The sequence below is a fragment of the Chroicocephalus ridibundus genome, chromosome 8 (assembly GCF_963924245.1).
Source record: "Chroicocephalus ridibundus chromosome 8, bChrRid1.1, whole genome shotgun sequence".
NCBI classification, from domain to species: Eukaryota; Metazoa; Chordata; class Aves; order Charadriiformes; family Laridae; genus Chroicocephalus; species Chroicocephalus ridibundus.
In genome coordinates this window covers 28,341,537-28,358,603 of record NC_086291.1, presented here as the reverse complement: position 1 = coordinate 28,358,603, position 17,067 = coordinate 28,341,537, and the positions used below count along the sequence as shown (strand labels likewise).

The 17,067-nt window shown below is 54.5% G+C and overlaps 2 protein-coding genes across 7 annotated transcripts in view; one reads left to right on the top strand and one right to left on the bottom strand.

The window, feature by feature from the left end:
* Window positions 1–2,907: 2,907 nt before the first annotated feature.
* Window positions 2,908–13,244, top strand: NCF2 (neutrophil cytosolic factor 2). The gene is made up of 15 exons (XM_063343645.1): window positions 2,908–3,211; window positions 3,657–3,739; window positions 4,075–4,183; window positions 4,412–4,546; window positions 4,900–5,007; window positions 5,956–6,015; window positions 7,171–7,214; window positions 7,420–7,561; window positions 7,861–7,923; window positions 8,313–8,391; window positions 9,903–9,946; window positions 10,693–10,844; window positions 10,924–11,035; window positions 11,207–11,369; window positions 13,040–13,244. The coding sequence occupies exons 1-15, from the start codon at window positions 3,038–3,040 to the stop codon at window positions 13,135–13,137; spliced, it is 1,566 nt and encodes a 521-aa protein (XP_063199715.1). The 5' UTR covers window positions 2,908–3,037; the 3' UTR covers window positions 13,138–13,244.
* A 1,374-nt stretch (window positions 13,245–14,618) lies between these two features.
* SMG7 (SMG7 nonsense mediated mRNA decay factor) overlaps window positions 14,619–17,067 on the bottom strand; it is a 54,308-nt gene continuing 51,859 nt past the window's right edge. For all 6 annotated transcript variants that reach the window (XM_063343721.1, XM_063343722.1, XM_063343719.1 and 3 more), the window contains one exon: window positions 14,619–16,770. In XM_063343721.1, coding sequence (XP_063199791.1) covers window positions 16,657–16,770 — 114 coding nt within the window. In that variant the 3' untranslated portion in view covers window positions 14,619–16,656. The remainder of the gene's footprint in view (window positions 16,771–17,067) is intronic.

Genomic DNA, 17,067 nt, shown 5'->3' with positions numbered 1-17,067 from the left:
CCTCGGGCTCAGCTATGAGGTATTTAGAAATATTTTACATAAAAACATATATCTTCTGAATCTGCATTCAGGGATGTGCTAAAAGACTTGCACCAGTGTGGGGGCAGCAGTGCAAGATTTGCAGGAAGGCATCTTTTCTGTTAACTGATTGCCAACAAGGTAAAACGCGAATCTAGTTTAAAACAATATATATATTTACCTCTGTCCTCCAAGTCCTGCCTTCTCGGTTTCACGGACCATGCAAAACACCACAACACGGAGCACTCCCCAGCTGTGCCGAACAGTGACCTCTCTCTGGGTGCTGCCTTCACCTTACGTGGGGGCTGTCACCGCCTGAGCGAGCCCGGAGCAGCGTTGAACCCTTGGGCTCTAGCCCTGCCAGAGGAGGCACAAGTGCCCACCGCCCCGCTGGCAAAGCGGAGCCCAAGCTTGGTGTCCCCAGAGGGGACCGGGTGCTTCTGGCCCAGCCAAAATCCACCGGTATGGCACTAAGACCACATCCAGCAGCGCAGCCCAGGGGTGGGACCAGCCCAGAAGATGGAGAAGAGGTCACCAAAGGAGTCTCCACCAGCTGGAGCCACCTCCTAGCAGCTGGGGGTGGTGGAGGTGGTCCTCAGCTCCCAGCACCAAAACCTCGCTCACCCCGCACCCAGGCGGAGGGGCTGTGAGAACCCGTTGTGCCAGCTTACTCAGAGGACTAAAAGAGGAAAACAGAGAAAGACGGGCAAGGAAGAAAAAAAATCCCTAAACAATTTCATTTTGCAGAACACATTTCCCTTCCTATTACGAGAAGGAAGCCTTCAATGACAAATACTCTGTGTCCATATCGGACCTACGTGAAGCGGGATGGGGTTTGCAGAGCGCTGCGAGGAAGGCTCAGCACTTCGAGGCTCGCTTCCAGCCTCCCACCGCTGCCTTTAGCTCTGGCCGGAGCGGGTGGACTCGGTGCCTTATCAGCCACGTGCCGCTTCTGTAACAGCCAAGAGAAACGCCTGTCCTCCTGCCACCCAGCGCTGCAGCCCCCGCCAGGCCCTGGGCTCCGACTCGTCCATCACCTGGCCACGGGCTCCTGCCACTGCTTAGGGAGCGAGCCAAAAAAAAATTGGGTCCTCTGCAGACAGAGAGCTCAGACCTGCCTTCCAGGGAAGGAGCTGGACATGCTCAGTCTCCTCCGCTCCTCCTGCGTTATAGATCTCCTCCCAAACATGGTCAATCGCCTCAGTTTTTCCTCATATGTAATGTTTTCTATATTTTCTGGTGCCTGTATCAGTCTTTTTTTTTTTAGCTTCCTCCCCAGAAATGATGATAAACTCATGCATCCTGTTGCCGTACAAAGTTAAAAACGATGGCTGCACCCTAGCTAGATTTTGGGGCACTTCTACATATTTCTTATTCATCTCTTGGTGATGTGCTTTTGTGCTGGATTCCAAGAATCTCACACGGGAGATGTCACCACCTCTGCTACTCACTTCCTCTCGGATGTTAGCATAGAAGAAACAAGTTTGCCTGCTAAATCAACTTGGTAAGAGAAAGGGGAACAAGAGACTTTGAGATCCCATCTTTCTGTGAAATAAATACAAGAAAAAAAACCCCAACACTTGTCACAGGGGTGATCTCGCATCCTCCTCCAGCTCCCCTTGTACCAATTTTGTGATCAACCTGGCCCTGCCGGTGTGCAATTCAGATAATTAAATGAGCAGAAAATTATCCCTACAATAAGATGAACTGTTGCCTGCAAGACGGGGACTCCCGTTCCTCAAAGGAATGAGAAAAGGCGTCCCAGAGGGGTGTTTTCACACTTACAGTGTTGTTATTCCCACCTGGGAATAACCTCAGCTGGTTGCATTTCCCTCTCCTTTTTTGCAGGTCAGAGACTCTCCTCCCACTCCTGTGGGAAGCCCGAGGAGATGCCAAGGGCATGCTTACAGCTGGAAAGCCAAGGAGACCCCTGGGTTCAGGATGTGCTCGGTCCTGCTTTTGAATGGCAACCAAGTCCTTGCTCTTCAGCGGTTTGGGTTTCTGCCCGAGCAGAGGTCAAAAGCCGCCTCCACAGCCTCCCTCGTCTTGTTGGCCTTGTGTAATTCGCTGGGGAAGTGAGAGTAAGCGCACAAGAGACAAGTCTTGCTGACGTATTTTAAGCTCTTACAAAATAAGCATCACACCGTTGGTAGATGAGGCAGAGGCAGAGTACTTCCACAACTACTCAGAGACCACGTGTGGAGCACCCGGCTCCGAACCCTCTGGGTCAGCAGGTCAGACCCCTGCCGTCACTGCCTTTGTGGCTGCCACGTGCTCAGTGTCCTTCACTCCTCCCAGCAGCTCTCCAGAGCCAGGTGACGCTCTGTTGGCCATAAAACACCTCAAGAGAAGTGATGTTGGGCTGAGCGTGAGCTACCACCACTGCCGGAGCTCGGCGCAGCACGGCTGCTGCCCCCCAAAGCCCCATCCTTGGGCAGATCCACAGATTCCCCCCCAGCAGAGCTCCTCACCAGGGCACAGCAGTGGGGGACGGGCAGGACAGAAGGTTTCCTAGGCTGTGCCTTGGGCTGTAGTTTGCCCTCCTCCTCGGGCAGACAGGGCAGCCCCAGCCGTGCTGGCCAGCAGGAACAGCTTAGCCACTACCTCCATCGAGGGCCACACTTTGGAGGGCAGAAGGGTCTCGGCTGCAGTGCCGGCCCCGTGGCTTTGCAACCCTAACTTTGACCCGCTCAACCACCCAGCCAACGAGATCCACGGCTTTTCCTGAAAAGCCCGGAGAAGCAAAACCTGAAGAGGTGAGGAGCGGCTTCCGGAGAGGACCTGGTGTGGAAGCCGGCTGCAGCAGAGGCAGCCTGGGCCCCACTTCCCCATCCCGGGGCCGCGTCTCTCCGCCGTGAGTGAGGCCACTTCCTGCCGGCTTTGCGACAGGGCAGCGGGGAAGGCAGAAGTACCGGCAGAAGGCAGCTGTACCAGCGAGGGGCCGAGCAGCGCCGCCAGGAAGGAGGAGAGAGGAGACCCACGACACGGCCAGGGACCCCCATCCCGCTCCCACCGCGCCATGTCCCTGGTGGAGACGATCCGTCTGTGGCAAGAAGGGGTGTGTGCGGCGGACAGGAAGGAGTGGGGGGCAGCCCTGGACACCTTCAAGGCCGTACAGAACCCCCCTGCCAAAATCTGCTTTAACATGGGCTGCATCCACCTGGTTCTGGGGCAGCTGGAGGAGGCAGAGGAGGTAAGGGACAGCCCCTGCAGTCACTGCTCCCCTTGCAGGCTCCGGCGAGCTCGCACGCAGACCTGCCGGGCAGATGGACTCAACAGGAGGAATTTAAGGTCCAAGATCTGACTAAGGGAAGGATCCACAGCCTTTTAAAGCTGGGATGAAACGGGACACTCCCAGGCGGTTCCTGCTGAACCTGTTTTCTCGGTGAACCAGAGGCAAAGTGCTGCCTGCCCGCCCTCCCTCCCAACGGTGACCAAGGGGCAGTAAGCTGCCAAGCAAGTGGTGGCAGATGGTTCCAACTCAAAAAAATTGGGAGCCTGGTACTGGCTCCACCACCCAGTGTCCAACATAGGCCCCTTGGCTAACACAGGGTAGATAACAGCCCTTTATGGCCTCTGTTTTTTTTAAAGGTCTTCCCTTCTCATCCCCTTTTTTCCCCACTCCTACCTCCGTGCAGGCACTCACCCGGAGCATCGTCTGTGACAAGCACCTGGCAGTGGCTTATTTCCAGCGAGGGACCGTGTTCTACCGCAGGCAGAAGTGAGTGGAAAGCTTTGAAGTTTTGATTTTGCCCTTTGCAGAGATGCCAGCCTTCAGCTGAGCACAGCCCCAGGCGGGTTGGTACCGCAGGAGCCAAATTGCAACCCCTTGAGGTAAAGCAGGCTCCTGTTCACCAGCAGTGCAGTTTTGGGATTAACACCAGCCTTGGAGCATCTCTCCTCCCCCTGGGGTGTCTGAAAACCCCACGAGGAGATAGGAGAGACTCAACTAAACTCAAAAAAAATTTAAGTAACGATTTGGAGGCATCTGCAAGGGGTACTAGGCAGCCAGAATGCCACCACAAGGTGATGACGCCCTTGTCCTCTGCCCCACAGACATGAAAAGGCCATCACGGATTTCAAAGAGGCACTGGCCCAGCTGCGCGGCAACCAGCTCATCGACTACAAGATTCTGGGGCTGCGGCACAAGCTCTTTGCTTGTGAGGTGAGAAAGACATGACTGGAGGTTTTGATCCCAAAGGATTGTTCAGCATCTTAAGAAATCTAAGGAGGAGAAGACAGCCAGCTTCTCTTTGTGCCTCGCAAAAAAGCAAGCAAGCTGGTGCTGCGCCCTGTGCAGTGCCACCGCCCGGCTATCCTCTCCTTCACCGCGCTCCTGGCAAGGGTCCGGCTGCTCTGAGAGCTCTTTTCTTTGCTCCCACCCCTCTGGCAGATACTCTACAACATCGGGCTGGTGTACGCCACGATAGAGGACTGGAAGAAAGCTGAGGAGCACCTGGTACTGGCCATGAGCATGAAGAGCGAGCCCCAGCACAACAAGATTGACAGGGCGATGGAAGCCATCCTGGTAAGGAGGACCAGGTCTTACAGCCACCGTGTTTGCCGACAGCAACCCCACAGGGAGGAGGGAGAAAAATCGCAGCGACAGAGAAACCACCTCTCTAAAGCTATGGCTTTAGCAGAGCAGGAGGCGGCGGCGGTGGGCTGTGCAAAAGGGGGTGTCACGCTGCCACAGGGGGCGGTGGGCAGAGCTTTAGGTCACTGGGGAGGCGGGGGTGGGAAGACCAGGCTAAATGGACTGTGTCAGGGTGGTGTTTTGGTTTCTCGGAGCAAGACCTTGACCCCCGAGGCAGAAGGAAAGGGACAGTAAAGCGGTCCCTGCCCTCGCCTCTGAAGAGCACTGTGACTCCTCTGCTACAGAAGCAGCAGCTCTGTGAGCTGGTGGCCATCCCGGCAGGGAAGCTGTTCAGGCCAAACGAAAAGCAAGTGGCTCAACTGGAGAAGAAGGACTACCTGGGGAAGGCCATGGTAAGAAAGATATTTATTCGGGCCGCGCCTGTGGGGTGAGGAGAGCTGCCCACCACCCCTCACCGCCCCTCTGAGCTGCTGCCTGCTGGGCAGACAAAGGTATGGGGCCGGTCCATGCCCTGGGGACCCCCCCTGGCGTGGAGGGAGGGATGGATGCAGGGGTCCTGTGGGGAGCAGGGGGTCTGCAGGAACAGAGAAGCCAAAAGCGTGTTTCTGCAGAGCCTGTTTTCAGTTTCTCACCTCACCAAGCTGAGGGACAGTCGGTCAGCAATGAGTTGGAAAGGTCCCACTGGAGATTCAACTTAAGCCAAGATTTTTTTGGGGGAAGGGAAGAAGCTATTTAAAATCTGACACCCACAAAAAACCTCCCGTTCTTCCTCTGCTCCGTTTGAAAGGGGCTTTTGAGCTCAGATAAGCAAGGCAGCTTTTCTGCCGTGAGTGTGCGAAATCCAAGCACTGGGATATCAGCCTTGTGCTCAGCCCTGGGGGGGCAGCGCTCCTCCGGAATGGCAGCCATCAGCTCCGCAGGCACTGGGGAATTGGACCATGGAGAGCTGAGCAGCTCCTTGGATGTCAGGGGACCCCCAGAAACTTGCACACAAACATTTATGAATTTTCTAAATGACGTTTAAGGGCTTGACTTGGACTCTTTGACCCCCTTCAACATTTGGGATTAAAATATAAATGGAAACTTGTAGGTGATAATGACTCTAACTGCAGCAATGGTGGGGCTAAGAACTGAGAACTTACCACAGCTGAGAGGTGAGTTTCGATGCCTGGAAGCACTGAGCCTGGAGTCAAAGATGGTTTGCCCCAAAATCACAGACCCTCTTCAACCTGAAGCATCCCAAAGAGCTCAGCTTGGCCAACAGCAAAGGAGGAGGGTGGACAGATATCTACGGGAGGTCTACACGCACCAAGTCACTGCCTATCTGTCTCTGGCTCTAGGTGGTGGCATCCGTGGTGGACAAGGACGATTTTTCAGGATTTGCTCCGCTCCAGCCACAGGTAAGACACCAGCGATGAACAGCGGCCTCAGGGGAAGCTCAGAAGGTGGGGATGGGTATCATCCCGCAGCTTGCCGAGGTCTCTGGCTCACAGCAGGGAGCAAACGGCAGCATCGCCACTGTGAACTTCCCACTAGTGCCGTGGGTGGGAGGCGGACGCTGCCCACACATCTCAGCTGCTCTCTCCATCATCGGGGAGCACGGCCCAAACCCACCTACACATCTGGGGTTGAGGTCAAACCAGTTCCCTGAACAGGGCAGCAGTGGCCTGGCGGCACATCCTCTGCCCCAACCATTGCTGCGGGGCGATGGCTTCCATCGGGGAGTGGTCTCAGACTCTCCCCATAAGATTCATTGGGTTCACCTGTCTCAGCTCAAGCCATCAGAGAAGCAAGAGCAGTTTTGCTTTTGTTCTCCATCCTCCTCACAGTTCCCTAAGCCCTTTGCATCTTCGGTGCCATTTTCCTGATGATGCAGCAGCATCTTTCCATCCCTGAAGGCACCTGAGAGTTTTTACAGGAGCTTTCAGAGAAGATACGGGTCAGTGCGGCTGCTGCAGCCCACAGCACCCTGACGCAAGATAAAATACACTCTTCTCAACGCAGCCAAGTGTTGACACCTTGCGGTAGGAGTCAGGACTATCTCAAGTAGCTTCTTCAGAGGGCTGATGAATCCACCAGAGACCTTAAACTACTTAGGCAGCAGAGACTGTAAACACGACAACAGCAGCTGGGGATTTTATAAGCACAATAATAGGAAGCACAACTTAGTTTAAACCAGCTGATCCCAAATCTGTGATCTCAACCCTCTGCAAGCTGAAACAAACATCACGAGTGGAAACAGGATTGTGCCTCTGAAATCCAACTGCAGGTGGAAGAATTTGGGAACCGCTCCTTTGATGGCGCAAAGCCAGTGATATTCCTGAGAGCACTTAGGGCAGGTGCTTTGCCCAGCGGGGTGGCAGAGCACCGCGTGCCGGCTGCAGAGCAGCAAAAAGCTCCCTTTAGGCTGAAATCATCCGACCTGACGCCGGCACGGGCGGGAAGGAACCACGCGGGGGGATGGCAGGCGCGGTAGAAGGCTGCAGGACATTTCTGCAAGGCAACTGAAGGTGCCCAGATTGCTGACAATTTTCTTGCTGTCTTCTTGCTGGCAGGCCTCCAGTCCACCGCCCAGACCCAGGAGCCCAGAAATCCTCAGGTGAGCTGGCTGAAGGACAGGCAATGCTGCGCGGCCAGGCCCCGGCCCCTCCTGCATCATGGCAGCCGAGCGTCCAGCCAGCACCCAAAACTCGGGGTGGGGGCAAGGGATCGTAGAAAGGAGGAGGCAGAGGTCAGGGTTCCCCCTGCAAAGTAAACAAGGCTGTTGCCCACCTTCCTGACCCAGCCGCTGCTCCTGCACTCAGGGCCCTCAAGGGGCAGCCGCACCGTGTCCTGTACGAGTTCATCCCCGAGACTGCCGAGGAGCTGCCGGTCCTGCCGGGAAACATTGTCTTTGTCCTGAAGAAAGAGAAGGACAACTGGGCTACCGTGATGTTCAACGGGAAGGTACCGGGGTGTGCTCGGCAGGAGGGGGGCAGACGACAGGGTGGACGCTGTGAGGTTCTGCAGAGGACTTGCAGGGCAAAGCCTTGCTGTCAGCAACCAGACTGAGTTTCTCTCTGAAGTCCCTTACGCCCACCCTGGCTTAGGGTTCAGTGAAACCCACCCGACCTGCAGCAACTAACCTCCAAGCCTCAGGGACTCTCCTGGATTCAGGGCAAGGCGGGGACAAGCCCAGTTGCATCCTCCAGCAGCACGTTGCCCCCTTGCCAAGCAATCCCCACTCGTCTCTCCTTCCCCTGCAGAAAGGGATCGTCCCTTGCAACTTCCTCGAGCCCATGGAGCTCCAGAACAAGCTGCACATCCAGGTGAGGAGGCCCAGGAGGAGCTGGTGTGCTGGGGAGGGCAGATCCCCACACATTCACCCATCACCTATTCTGGGCCTTACAGCAGGACCCGTACCTGCAGCTCCCTCCCCCTTGTAACGCTGGGGTTTGTTCTTCTGGCTCATAGTCACCTTAACATGAGCCCAGAGACCTGCAAAATCTGGGCAGGTGCTGTGTTGATGGTCCCCTGGGTGATGGTTGGCAGTGCCGGGGAGATAAGGGGTATCAAAGTCGCCCCTCCCCAGTGCCAAGACCCCAAACAGACCTTTGGAAAATAGCAGGTTGGAGGGGGGGCTCCATGGGGCAGCAATGCCCCAGGTCCCCTGGGAAGGGTGGGATTGACAGCACCACCTTCTTCCTGTCCGGCACAGGAAGAAGCCCCTCTTGAAGGCGAGATCCCAGAGCCACCCAGATCCCCTGCTCCAGAGAAGCCACGACGGCCGGCACCAGGTCAGTGAGGGGGAGCTGAAGGGACGGGGGTGCCTTAGGGACAAAGTCCCTGGCACCAGGTTTGAGACTGTTTCTCCTCAGTGCCACGTCCCCATGCTGTGAGACCAGAGATGGGGCTCATCTCTGTCTCCTTCCTGAGCCCGTTTGCCATCAAGGATGTAGAGGCAGGAAAGCAGGAGGCAGAGACGGCAACTGCAGTGCTGAGGATGGAGTGAAATAGAGCCTGTGGGTCCCCAAAGAAAGCAAATCCCTCTGTGCTCTTAATTAGCACAGCAACTAACGGGAAGAAGGACCTGGGGCAGGGACAGTAGCACCAGGGCCACCACATCGCCCCCCGCACAGATGGTTCAGGATGCTGGGAATCTGAAAGGGAGCTATGCCGCCTGCCTCCGCGCTGCTGCAGGGGTGCTCCGGCGCACGGCCCCAAATTGCTGCTGAAAGCTGGGGAGCGCGTGTGTCGCAGGCACGTGAGAACGGGAGCTGAAATGACGATCTGGGAGGAAACACTGGGAGTTGCTCTCTCTAGAAAACATCCCGCAGTGCTCAGAGCTAGGAGCCTGCGGCTGAGCCACGAGCTCCACGCCGCTGCAGGAAAATCCCATTTGGGGTAGACAATACCCCTGTGCAGAGACGGTACCGCACGGGCGTTACCCTGCTGCAGTTTATTCTGGCCGTCAGCGGCCAGCCTGCCAAGAAAAGCAGGAATAACAAACACATGGACAACCAACTGCCAAGCCCCCTGCTCTGAGGTGGGCCTGAGCCAGCCGGTGGGGGGGAAAGGTGGACCAAAAGACTACTAATGACAGAACAGGGCTCGTGTCCCAAGCAGAGCATCCCCATAGGCAGTCCGGTGGTAATGCTGATGCAGAAGGTGGCTATGGCTCACGGGAGTTAAGGGCAAACAGCTCAGGAACCCAACCACCTCAAAGAGCGTCATTACAGCACCAAAAGCCACCACAGATCTAGCAGTGAGACCACATTCAACAGCGTCACTCTGTGTCTTCCCATAGCGAGCACAATCGTGTCAAAGCTCTGACAAAACGTAGAGCAGATCCTTGTGAAGAGACTTCAACAAACCTGCATGGAATCACCCAACCTGGAGCTCTGGCTTTAGCTTTACAGCCCTGGTGAAGGACAGGGATTGCCTCTGGCTTTCAGTGTGGACCTAGGGAGATCAGAAGAGCAAAGACACTAAACCCAGCAGCCCACGTGTTTACTATTTAGTTTTTAAAGACATTCCACCCCGAAGGCTCCCACCCCTGTCAGAGGGAAGGCAGAGAGCCCCAGCCCCTGCCTGGTGGTTACATCTAGATCTTACGGCTGAACCCGGCTGCAGCTCGTGCTGCATCCATTGAAGGGCCCACCGCTGGCCGCAGGGTTGGCTGGTGTTGCTGCAGACGGCGATGGGTGTCGTGGGGAAGGGCTGCGGGAGATCCGACGGCACGTTTAGGCACAGAGCAGCAGCGCTTGCCCTGTCCCTCTTGCTGAGCCGCCTCTTTCTTCCTCCACAGACTACGCTCCTGCCACTGCGACACAGCCGAGAGACGCAGCAAAGGTAACATCTCGTGAATACAGACCCTGAGGTCCCGTTGGTGTTACAAATCTGCATTCATTGCACGTTGAAAGGTGCTGGCATGCCCAGCGAGCAGCACAGCCCTGGAAGTGCTTCAGGTTTTCATCATTCAGGAGCTTCTCCAAAGCGTAACAACAGGGCTAGGGGCCAGCAGGGCACCAGCACCCAACCAGGCGACGGGGGCTGCGTTTTTGGGAGTTCTCCTCCAGGTCTGCTCCCCGGTGGGCCTGGGGCTGTCAGCAGAGCCCTTCCATGACTCTTACCTCGGTTGACCTGTGGCACTTGAGAAGGAAAAAATAGGAGAGCAGGCTCAGTGCATCAGAATGTCTCGCTGGGGAGAGACATGGGAACACACGACTATCCCAACTCAAAAAAAAAAAAAAAAAAAAAAAAAGAGTGAGGGGATTGGACACAACTCAAATTTGGTCACCCGAAAGCCACAATTTGGTTGCTAAGTGCCTAGTCTACTGCTACACTCTCTCCTGGGACAAGCCCAGGGCTGCCAACCAGCTGCTCGGGCAGCAGCACAGCCGACCTGCCCCGTGGCCAGTGCCGCAGGCTGCCCACGCCAGCGCAGATGGCTCCCAGCCCACAGCCGCCCCATGCCCCGCAGCGCGGATCTGACTCAGGCAGCTGGTTCCCACATTCCCACTGGTTCCCACATCCCGGTCCCTCTCCCTGCCCTCACCGAGCCAGGCGAGCCCTGACACCCCACTTACTGCCCACAGGAGTCCGAGGCAGCCCCCGCCAGCCCCCGCGTCCTCAAGGTGCACTACAAGTACACGGTCGCCCTGCGAGTGGAGCCGGGTCTCTCCTGCACAGGGCTCCTGGGGCTGGTGTGCAGCAAACTGGAGCTGCAGCCCGAGCACACACAGCTGAGGTGAGGCATGGCCCACGCCGGGGGCGAGAGACGCATTTTTGGGTCCCCCGCCCTCAGCCCGCATCCCCTGCGCGCACAGGTACAGGCCGGCGGACAGCCAAGCGCTGGTGGCCCTCAGCGCCGAGAACATGGAGGTGGCGTGGAGCCAGAGCAGGGACAACTGTCTGACGGTCTGGTGTGACACCACGGAGGTCAGTGACAGCAGCAGCCACCTCTGCTGCCCGCTCCGGGCCAGGAACCTAACCTTGGCTTTCCTTTCCAAAGCAAGGCAAAGAGGAGCGGCAGAGCTTTTGGCTTCTCCTTTTCCTTTGTCCCAGGGCAAAAGAGAGCAGCTCTGCTTACCAGCTCTTTTCCTGCCCTAGGGAGAGGGGTTTTTCCTGGAGAGCCAGCCAGAGGAGCCACCACAGGAGGTGATGCCGGCGGAGATGGGACCGACCCAAGTTGTAGCGCAGTACGATTACGAAGCCACCCAACCTGAAGACCTGGACTTTCAGGCAGGAGATGTGATACTTGTTTTATCCAAAGGTAATTGTGCTGCTTCTGCCAGAGGGGAAGGGAGGGAGAGCGTGGGTTCCCAACACCTGCCAGGCAGGCCAAAAACTTTTGGGTATTTTGTCAGACACTGGACACATCTTCAGTGGAGCCTACAAGCTTCACTAGGGACTTGGATCTCTTTTCCCAAATCCTCCAAAGCCAACCCGTTCATGCTGGAGACCTGCAGAGCAGCAGCCCGGCTCAGGCAGCCTTCTCTGAGAGCAGACTTCTCCTCCTGCAAGTTGCCGTTTTTCCCCTTTAGAAGGAAAGCAGGCTGCTGAGACTTCTGCTGCGGGGCAGCCCCGAGAAGGCCTGTGCTGAAGGCGCTTTACCAGGCGGGTCAGGAAAGAAGCTGCAGAGGCTGCACGAGCACGAGGTGGCAGGTGGAAGCCAGGGGAAAGCACAACCTGAGAACACAAATGAGAGCTGCTTTCCTTCGCATCACTAAGAGCTGTGTCACCAGGCCTCCAGTTTCCAGATTCATAGGGCAAATGTGCTCCATCCCCAGCAAGGGGAAAAAATACCCAACCCATGGAGATGCTTGCAGCCCCCGCTCTGCATGCTCCTGAGGAAGGACTGGGTTTCCAACTCACCAGCCAATTCTCTGGAGCCACAAGACAAGCAGGACCTAAAAAGTCTTCAAAACCGCTTTCTTCTTCCACCGCAGCTGCCCTGTGCTCTTCCAGCTCTGCCGCGGGCTTCCCACCCCGCTGCAGTGTTACGCACGCTTCCTCCAACATACTTTCATCACCCCTCTCTTCCCGCAACCCCCTTCCTCAAACACTTTCACAATGGGAGAGTTCCACTCGAGCTGTGTTTAACTTTACTGATCGCAGTTTGTTTTTCAAAGGAGATGCCTCATTCTGGGCACCGCACCACGCCTTACGTTAGGAACGAAGGCACGTACATCCCAGAACACTACTTCTCCCATTCCTCTCTCCTGGCACCTTTTCTTTCTAAGGGTACAATCTTCCATCAGCCTCCTCAATCCTCTTTAATATTAGTCTTTAGTGTTCCTATGAGAATTGAGGCTCAAATACAGACTAGATCTCAGCAAGATCCAGTACGTGTCTCTGGTTCGGATCCTTTCCAGCCTGTGCAGAGGGTAGAGCAGGGGGCAGGGTTATGGTGCTCCAGCAAAAGCTGCAGGGGAGCCCACATCAGGTGAAGAATTAGGTACAGACCCTCACAGGGCATCCCTTCCCCTCCTCAGCTGAGCCTCTGACCGAAACCAAGACAACGGAAACATTTTTAACAGCAATTAAAAAAAAAAAGAGATACTTTTTCATTCATGAGATGAACATGAACCAGCAGGAGAAACCACCCTTTAGTTGGCATCGTGAAGAGGACAGTGCAAGGTCTCACATCATTTCCTTGCTCCCCGCACTCACTTTGTTTCCACTGGCTTGTGTTCAAGGCAGTTCCTGAGCCCCTTGGTCTCTGTTTTCATCTACTTCTTCCACCTTGGCTGGGCAGCGTATCCCTTCTTACCTTACAGCGGTACTCTCCGGCCCGGGCCCCCTCAGCCCCTCTCCCCACCAGGCTGTTTAGCAGCAGAAAACCTCACACCGGTCACCTGGGGCCCATCCGTAGCACGTGGAGATTATTATGCTCCTGTTCATCCCTAGGGCGACAAAAATTGTGTCTGTTTTCTCTTCCAGTGAACGAAGACTGGTTAGAGGGCCAGTGCAATGGGAAGATTGGCATCTTCCCCTCCGCCTTCGTTCACAACTCTAACACTGAAGACCTGGGGATGTGATTTCAGAAGAGCTTAAAGACGTGCACAAAGAAAGAAATTAAGAATTCAGCTGCTGCAATGAAGAAGTTTCCATATTAATCATTCCATTTGAAAATGGACTTGAAATATTATTGCTACTTGTATTAAAAGCTTGATTTTTTATTTTACCTTTTGCATTGTTCTCTAAAAGAGGTACTGATTAAAAAGTTGCTAATTGTCTTCCTGTTAGGAATACATTGCGCCCTAAAAACTGTGCTTGACAAGAGACTTGCCGGCAAGAGCTCTGTCCCGCCTACCCCAGCCTTAGTGAAGCTTTTATACAGACAGGGCAGCAGCGGGGAAAAGCCACGGGAGGGTGGTTTTCCTGCATTTACAGCCCCACCAACAGATCCAGAAGAGGAACCGGCCTCCAGGAAGCTGCAGACCAGGAAAGGCTGAACTTCCAACAGTGTTTACTTCCTTAAAGCGTTACTGCCAGCCCCCAGAGCTGAAACAAGAGACACCGTGCAGCCTTGCCCTGCTCCAATTGGCAATTCGCTTCAAAACCACAGTGACTTTAGAAACACCCACCAATACAAATATACACATTTTTTCACCTCTGGGAGCCGTACCTCAAAGCTTTTCTCAGCAGTCAGAAGAGACAGTAACTCAGAAAGGCGCTGCTGGGAATCTCACAGGCCACCCAGCAGCAAAGCTGTCCCCTCCATAAAGCCTTCGCATCTCTGATGGGCTCCTCCCTACCGGAGAGCTCTGCCCGCCTCTGCCCCCCGCACCACTTTCACACTATTTCACCTTCCCTGGCCACTGGCAGCTGCTCCTACAGGCATTTTAAAATCATCTACACAGCCCCATCCTCAAAATATCCAAGCTGTAGATAGAGCCGGCCACCTACTGCCTTGGGAGTGCTTTGCTGCAAAGAGGCCGAGGGCAGCAGTTTCCCTGCTTTGGATACTATCACCCAAGTTCTGGAGAACCTCACTCTCCCAATAACCTACAACTCTCACTTATTTTTAAAGGAACTTACTCTAAAGAGCTGTTTGAATACAATAAACACCTGTCATTTAAAAAAACAGAGCACCTCCACGGTTTTGACACATTTGGAATGTGTTCAGAAACTGTCTGCAGGCAGCCAACGTCCTGATTTACAGGCAGGTCAAGGGCAGAAGGATCCGTCTCCTCCAGCTCCCACTGCCTCCGCTCTACCAGGCTCAAGTACTCCAGCCTGCAGCTGAGGGAGAGCTTTGCAAGCTACCCCCGTCCCAGATTTTTGGTTCAGTACCTAAAACACACTGCACACAGGCAGCACAAAACCACAAGCCAACTACCTGCACTGAGCCCAAGCCAGAATCTCTGTGATTTATTTAGTTCTCTTTCAAATTGAAAAAAAAAAATGTTTTTAAATTGATTTTAAACCTTCTCCCGATTTATCCAGAAAAATAACGTATTTTTTGAAAGCCTGCTGCTGAGTTACACAGGAAATAAACACGACACACAGACCTGGATGGAGAGAACATGGTTTAATTAAAGGCAAAGCTGATTTCAGCAGCTGCAGTTCTTGCACAGACAGACAAAAAACACAAAAAAAGCTTACGACACAAACCAGTTTCTGTTGGGGGCCCCTTCCCTCGCTCCCCCAGGCGTCGGAGGGCAGAAGGGCAGTCCCAGCCGAGCGTCGGACGCATTCCCGAGGCCAGATGCTCATGCACAAGTGGAATGGTGCAGCTGGGACCCTGGAACTGCCGGGAGTGAGGTGGCAAACCTGGTTAGCTCGTCTGGGGTGCAAGAGCCAGCGACAGTTCAAACACCGGAATGTGGCAGCTGCCTGGGCACACAGCTCCATACACCAACTGGGAGGGCTGGAGAGCAGTACAGAGGAGTTTGGTTCATATTACCACTGGGCAGGAACTTCGCTGTTTGGACTCTCTGAAGGAAACACAGCTTCAAAATGCAACAAGACAGTCGGTGTTGCTAAGGTGGAGGTCCCGGGGGAGCTGCTCACGCCCCCGGGCGGGCATCGTGTCTCCTCCCTCTTCCCTTTTTGTATTTTTTGGGGCTGCCCAGGCTCCAGCGTCACTTCGGCTCCTGCATGTGCTTTGCTCTGCAGCTGACTTCCAGCTCAGAGAACCTGAATCTTCACACAACCCCCTACTGCTGAACACAGCAAATGGACATCGAGATTGTTTCCGTAACTTCCCTGGGAAACCTAACCAAAATGCCATCTTTTTCTTTAACCAAGTTTCCAGTCTTCCTTCCCCCTAATAAATAGAAAATAAAACGTCTTCCTTTTCCCTTCTGCACCTTTTCATCTATGAACAGTACTATGCTTTCTTCCGCGAGCGGGTCTCACGCGCATGTCCATGGCTGCCTTGAATTTCATTCTGGAACGGAAAGTCTGGGGCTGCAGCTGGGGGCGGGGGGCACGGGGGGGGACGGGTTTCTGCAGAGCTGATGTGTGCCTGCAGGGGTGCGTACGCTCCGCACCGTCCAGGCTGACTGGAGGTTTTACCCAGCCCTGCTAGACCCCTGATTATTTTCTGTGAGATGTCGCACGTCGGTAATGAAAACTACTAGCGTCCAGCGAAGATGGGAGGATGGAGAGAGAAAGAAAAAAAAAAACCAACCAAAAACCATTGAAAGCTTTCTACCTACCTATTAAAATGAGTCAGGCTGTGAATGCACAGACTAGCCTGCCCTTTGTGGGGCTAGCCACTATGCTACAGTAAAATGTACAGGAATCGAACATTAATTTAAAACCCCATAGCAGTTAACTTGCTCGTCCAGCAGAGTGCTGCAATGCCCCGCATCACCGATTATAGCTCAAACACCTACTGAGAGGAGGGCATTTCATGCTGGAGTCTCTAACCCACCCTGGGGCTGGACAAAGCCTTTGGGTGAAAGGTGAAGTGGTGTCGAGTGCCAGACTCTCCTTTATGAAACTCCTTCGCTAGCCCAGGAGCTAGAGCCCCACCTCGCCACCATCCACCTCTGACCCGAGCAGCAGCTGGGGCTTTCATTGCTACACACTGACTACGAAGCACGTCTGTGTACGGAAGAATTCAGTGTGATCTTACTACTGAGATAGTAATAAAGATGTTTAGGAGTAATTTCAACTACATTCTCAGTCAGCAAAGCAATCATTAATGGATTCCCATTTTATCTCCCCAAAGAGAGGAAAAGGATTGAGAAGTTCTCATTGGCTTCTCCCATCTGCCCTTCGTTCTCAGCTTTTACTTCCCATGTGGCTGGGGACATGCACGATGGAGAAGGTGAGAGGCGGTGATATCGGGTTACTGAGTGAGACAAACAGCAGTTCCTCTCTCCCTCCAAAGGGCCCGGGGATGGGAGAGTTCCTGATGTTGTTTTTCTTGCACTGCAGTCGTTTTGTGCACACTCAGTGGGTTGGTGGAGCACTTACGCCCTCCTGACAGCAAGGAACAGAAGAGAGGGCTGCCACCTGCACAGGACTGTGTGGGCCAGTCCTGCAAACCCAACATGCCATGGTTTATGGAGCCTTCGTTTGCAAGGGTTGCCACCTCTGTCTCAATGCGGCGGGTTCATGGCGCCTTGTCCGCGTTGCTGCTTCTGCTTCTGCTGCATTAACAGCTGCTCCAGGGCTGAGGGTCCAGGGTGCATCATGGAACTGGACCAGATGGACTAAAAACAAACAGCCAACGCTAGCACCTCCTGGCCTTACACAGCCCCCGCTCAGAGATGAGAACGCAGAGACAGTTTTCTATATTCTCCCTCCTCTCTTTATCACTCATACCTGGCTTATCACGAAAGTTATTCAGGCTTCAAAGAAGGCCTTCTAAACAGAGGCTCCCTGGAAGAAGCTTATCCTCCTCCAGAATCCTCATTACCATGAAAATTCATCCCACATTAACGATTACTAATTTTAGACTAGTCAAAGCAAACGTTAGAATTTCTTCCAGTTCTGCCAGCCTGGTCTTG

Coding starts and splice junctions, on each gene's coding strand:
- NCF2 (XM_063343645.1), top strand. CDS start 3,038: ATGTCCCTGGTGGAGACGATCCGTCTGTGGCAAGAAGGGGTGTGTGCG. Junction 6,016..7,170: donor TTGCTCCGCTCCAGCCACAG/GTAAGACACCAG, acceptor TCTTGCTGGCAG/GCCTCCAGTCCACCGCCCAG. Junction 10,845..10,923: donor CCCGAGCACACACAGCTGAG/GTGAGGCATGGC, acceptor CTGCGCGCACAG/GTACAGGCCGGCGGACAGCC.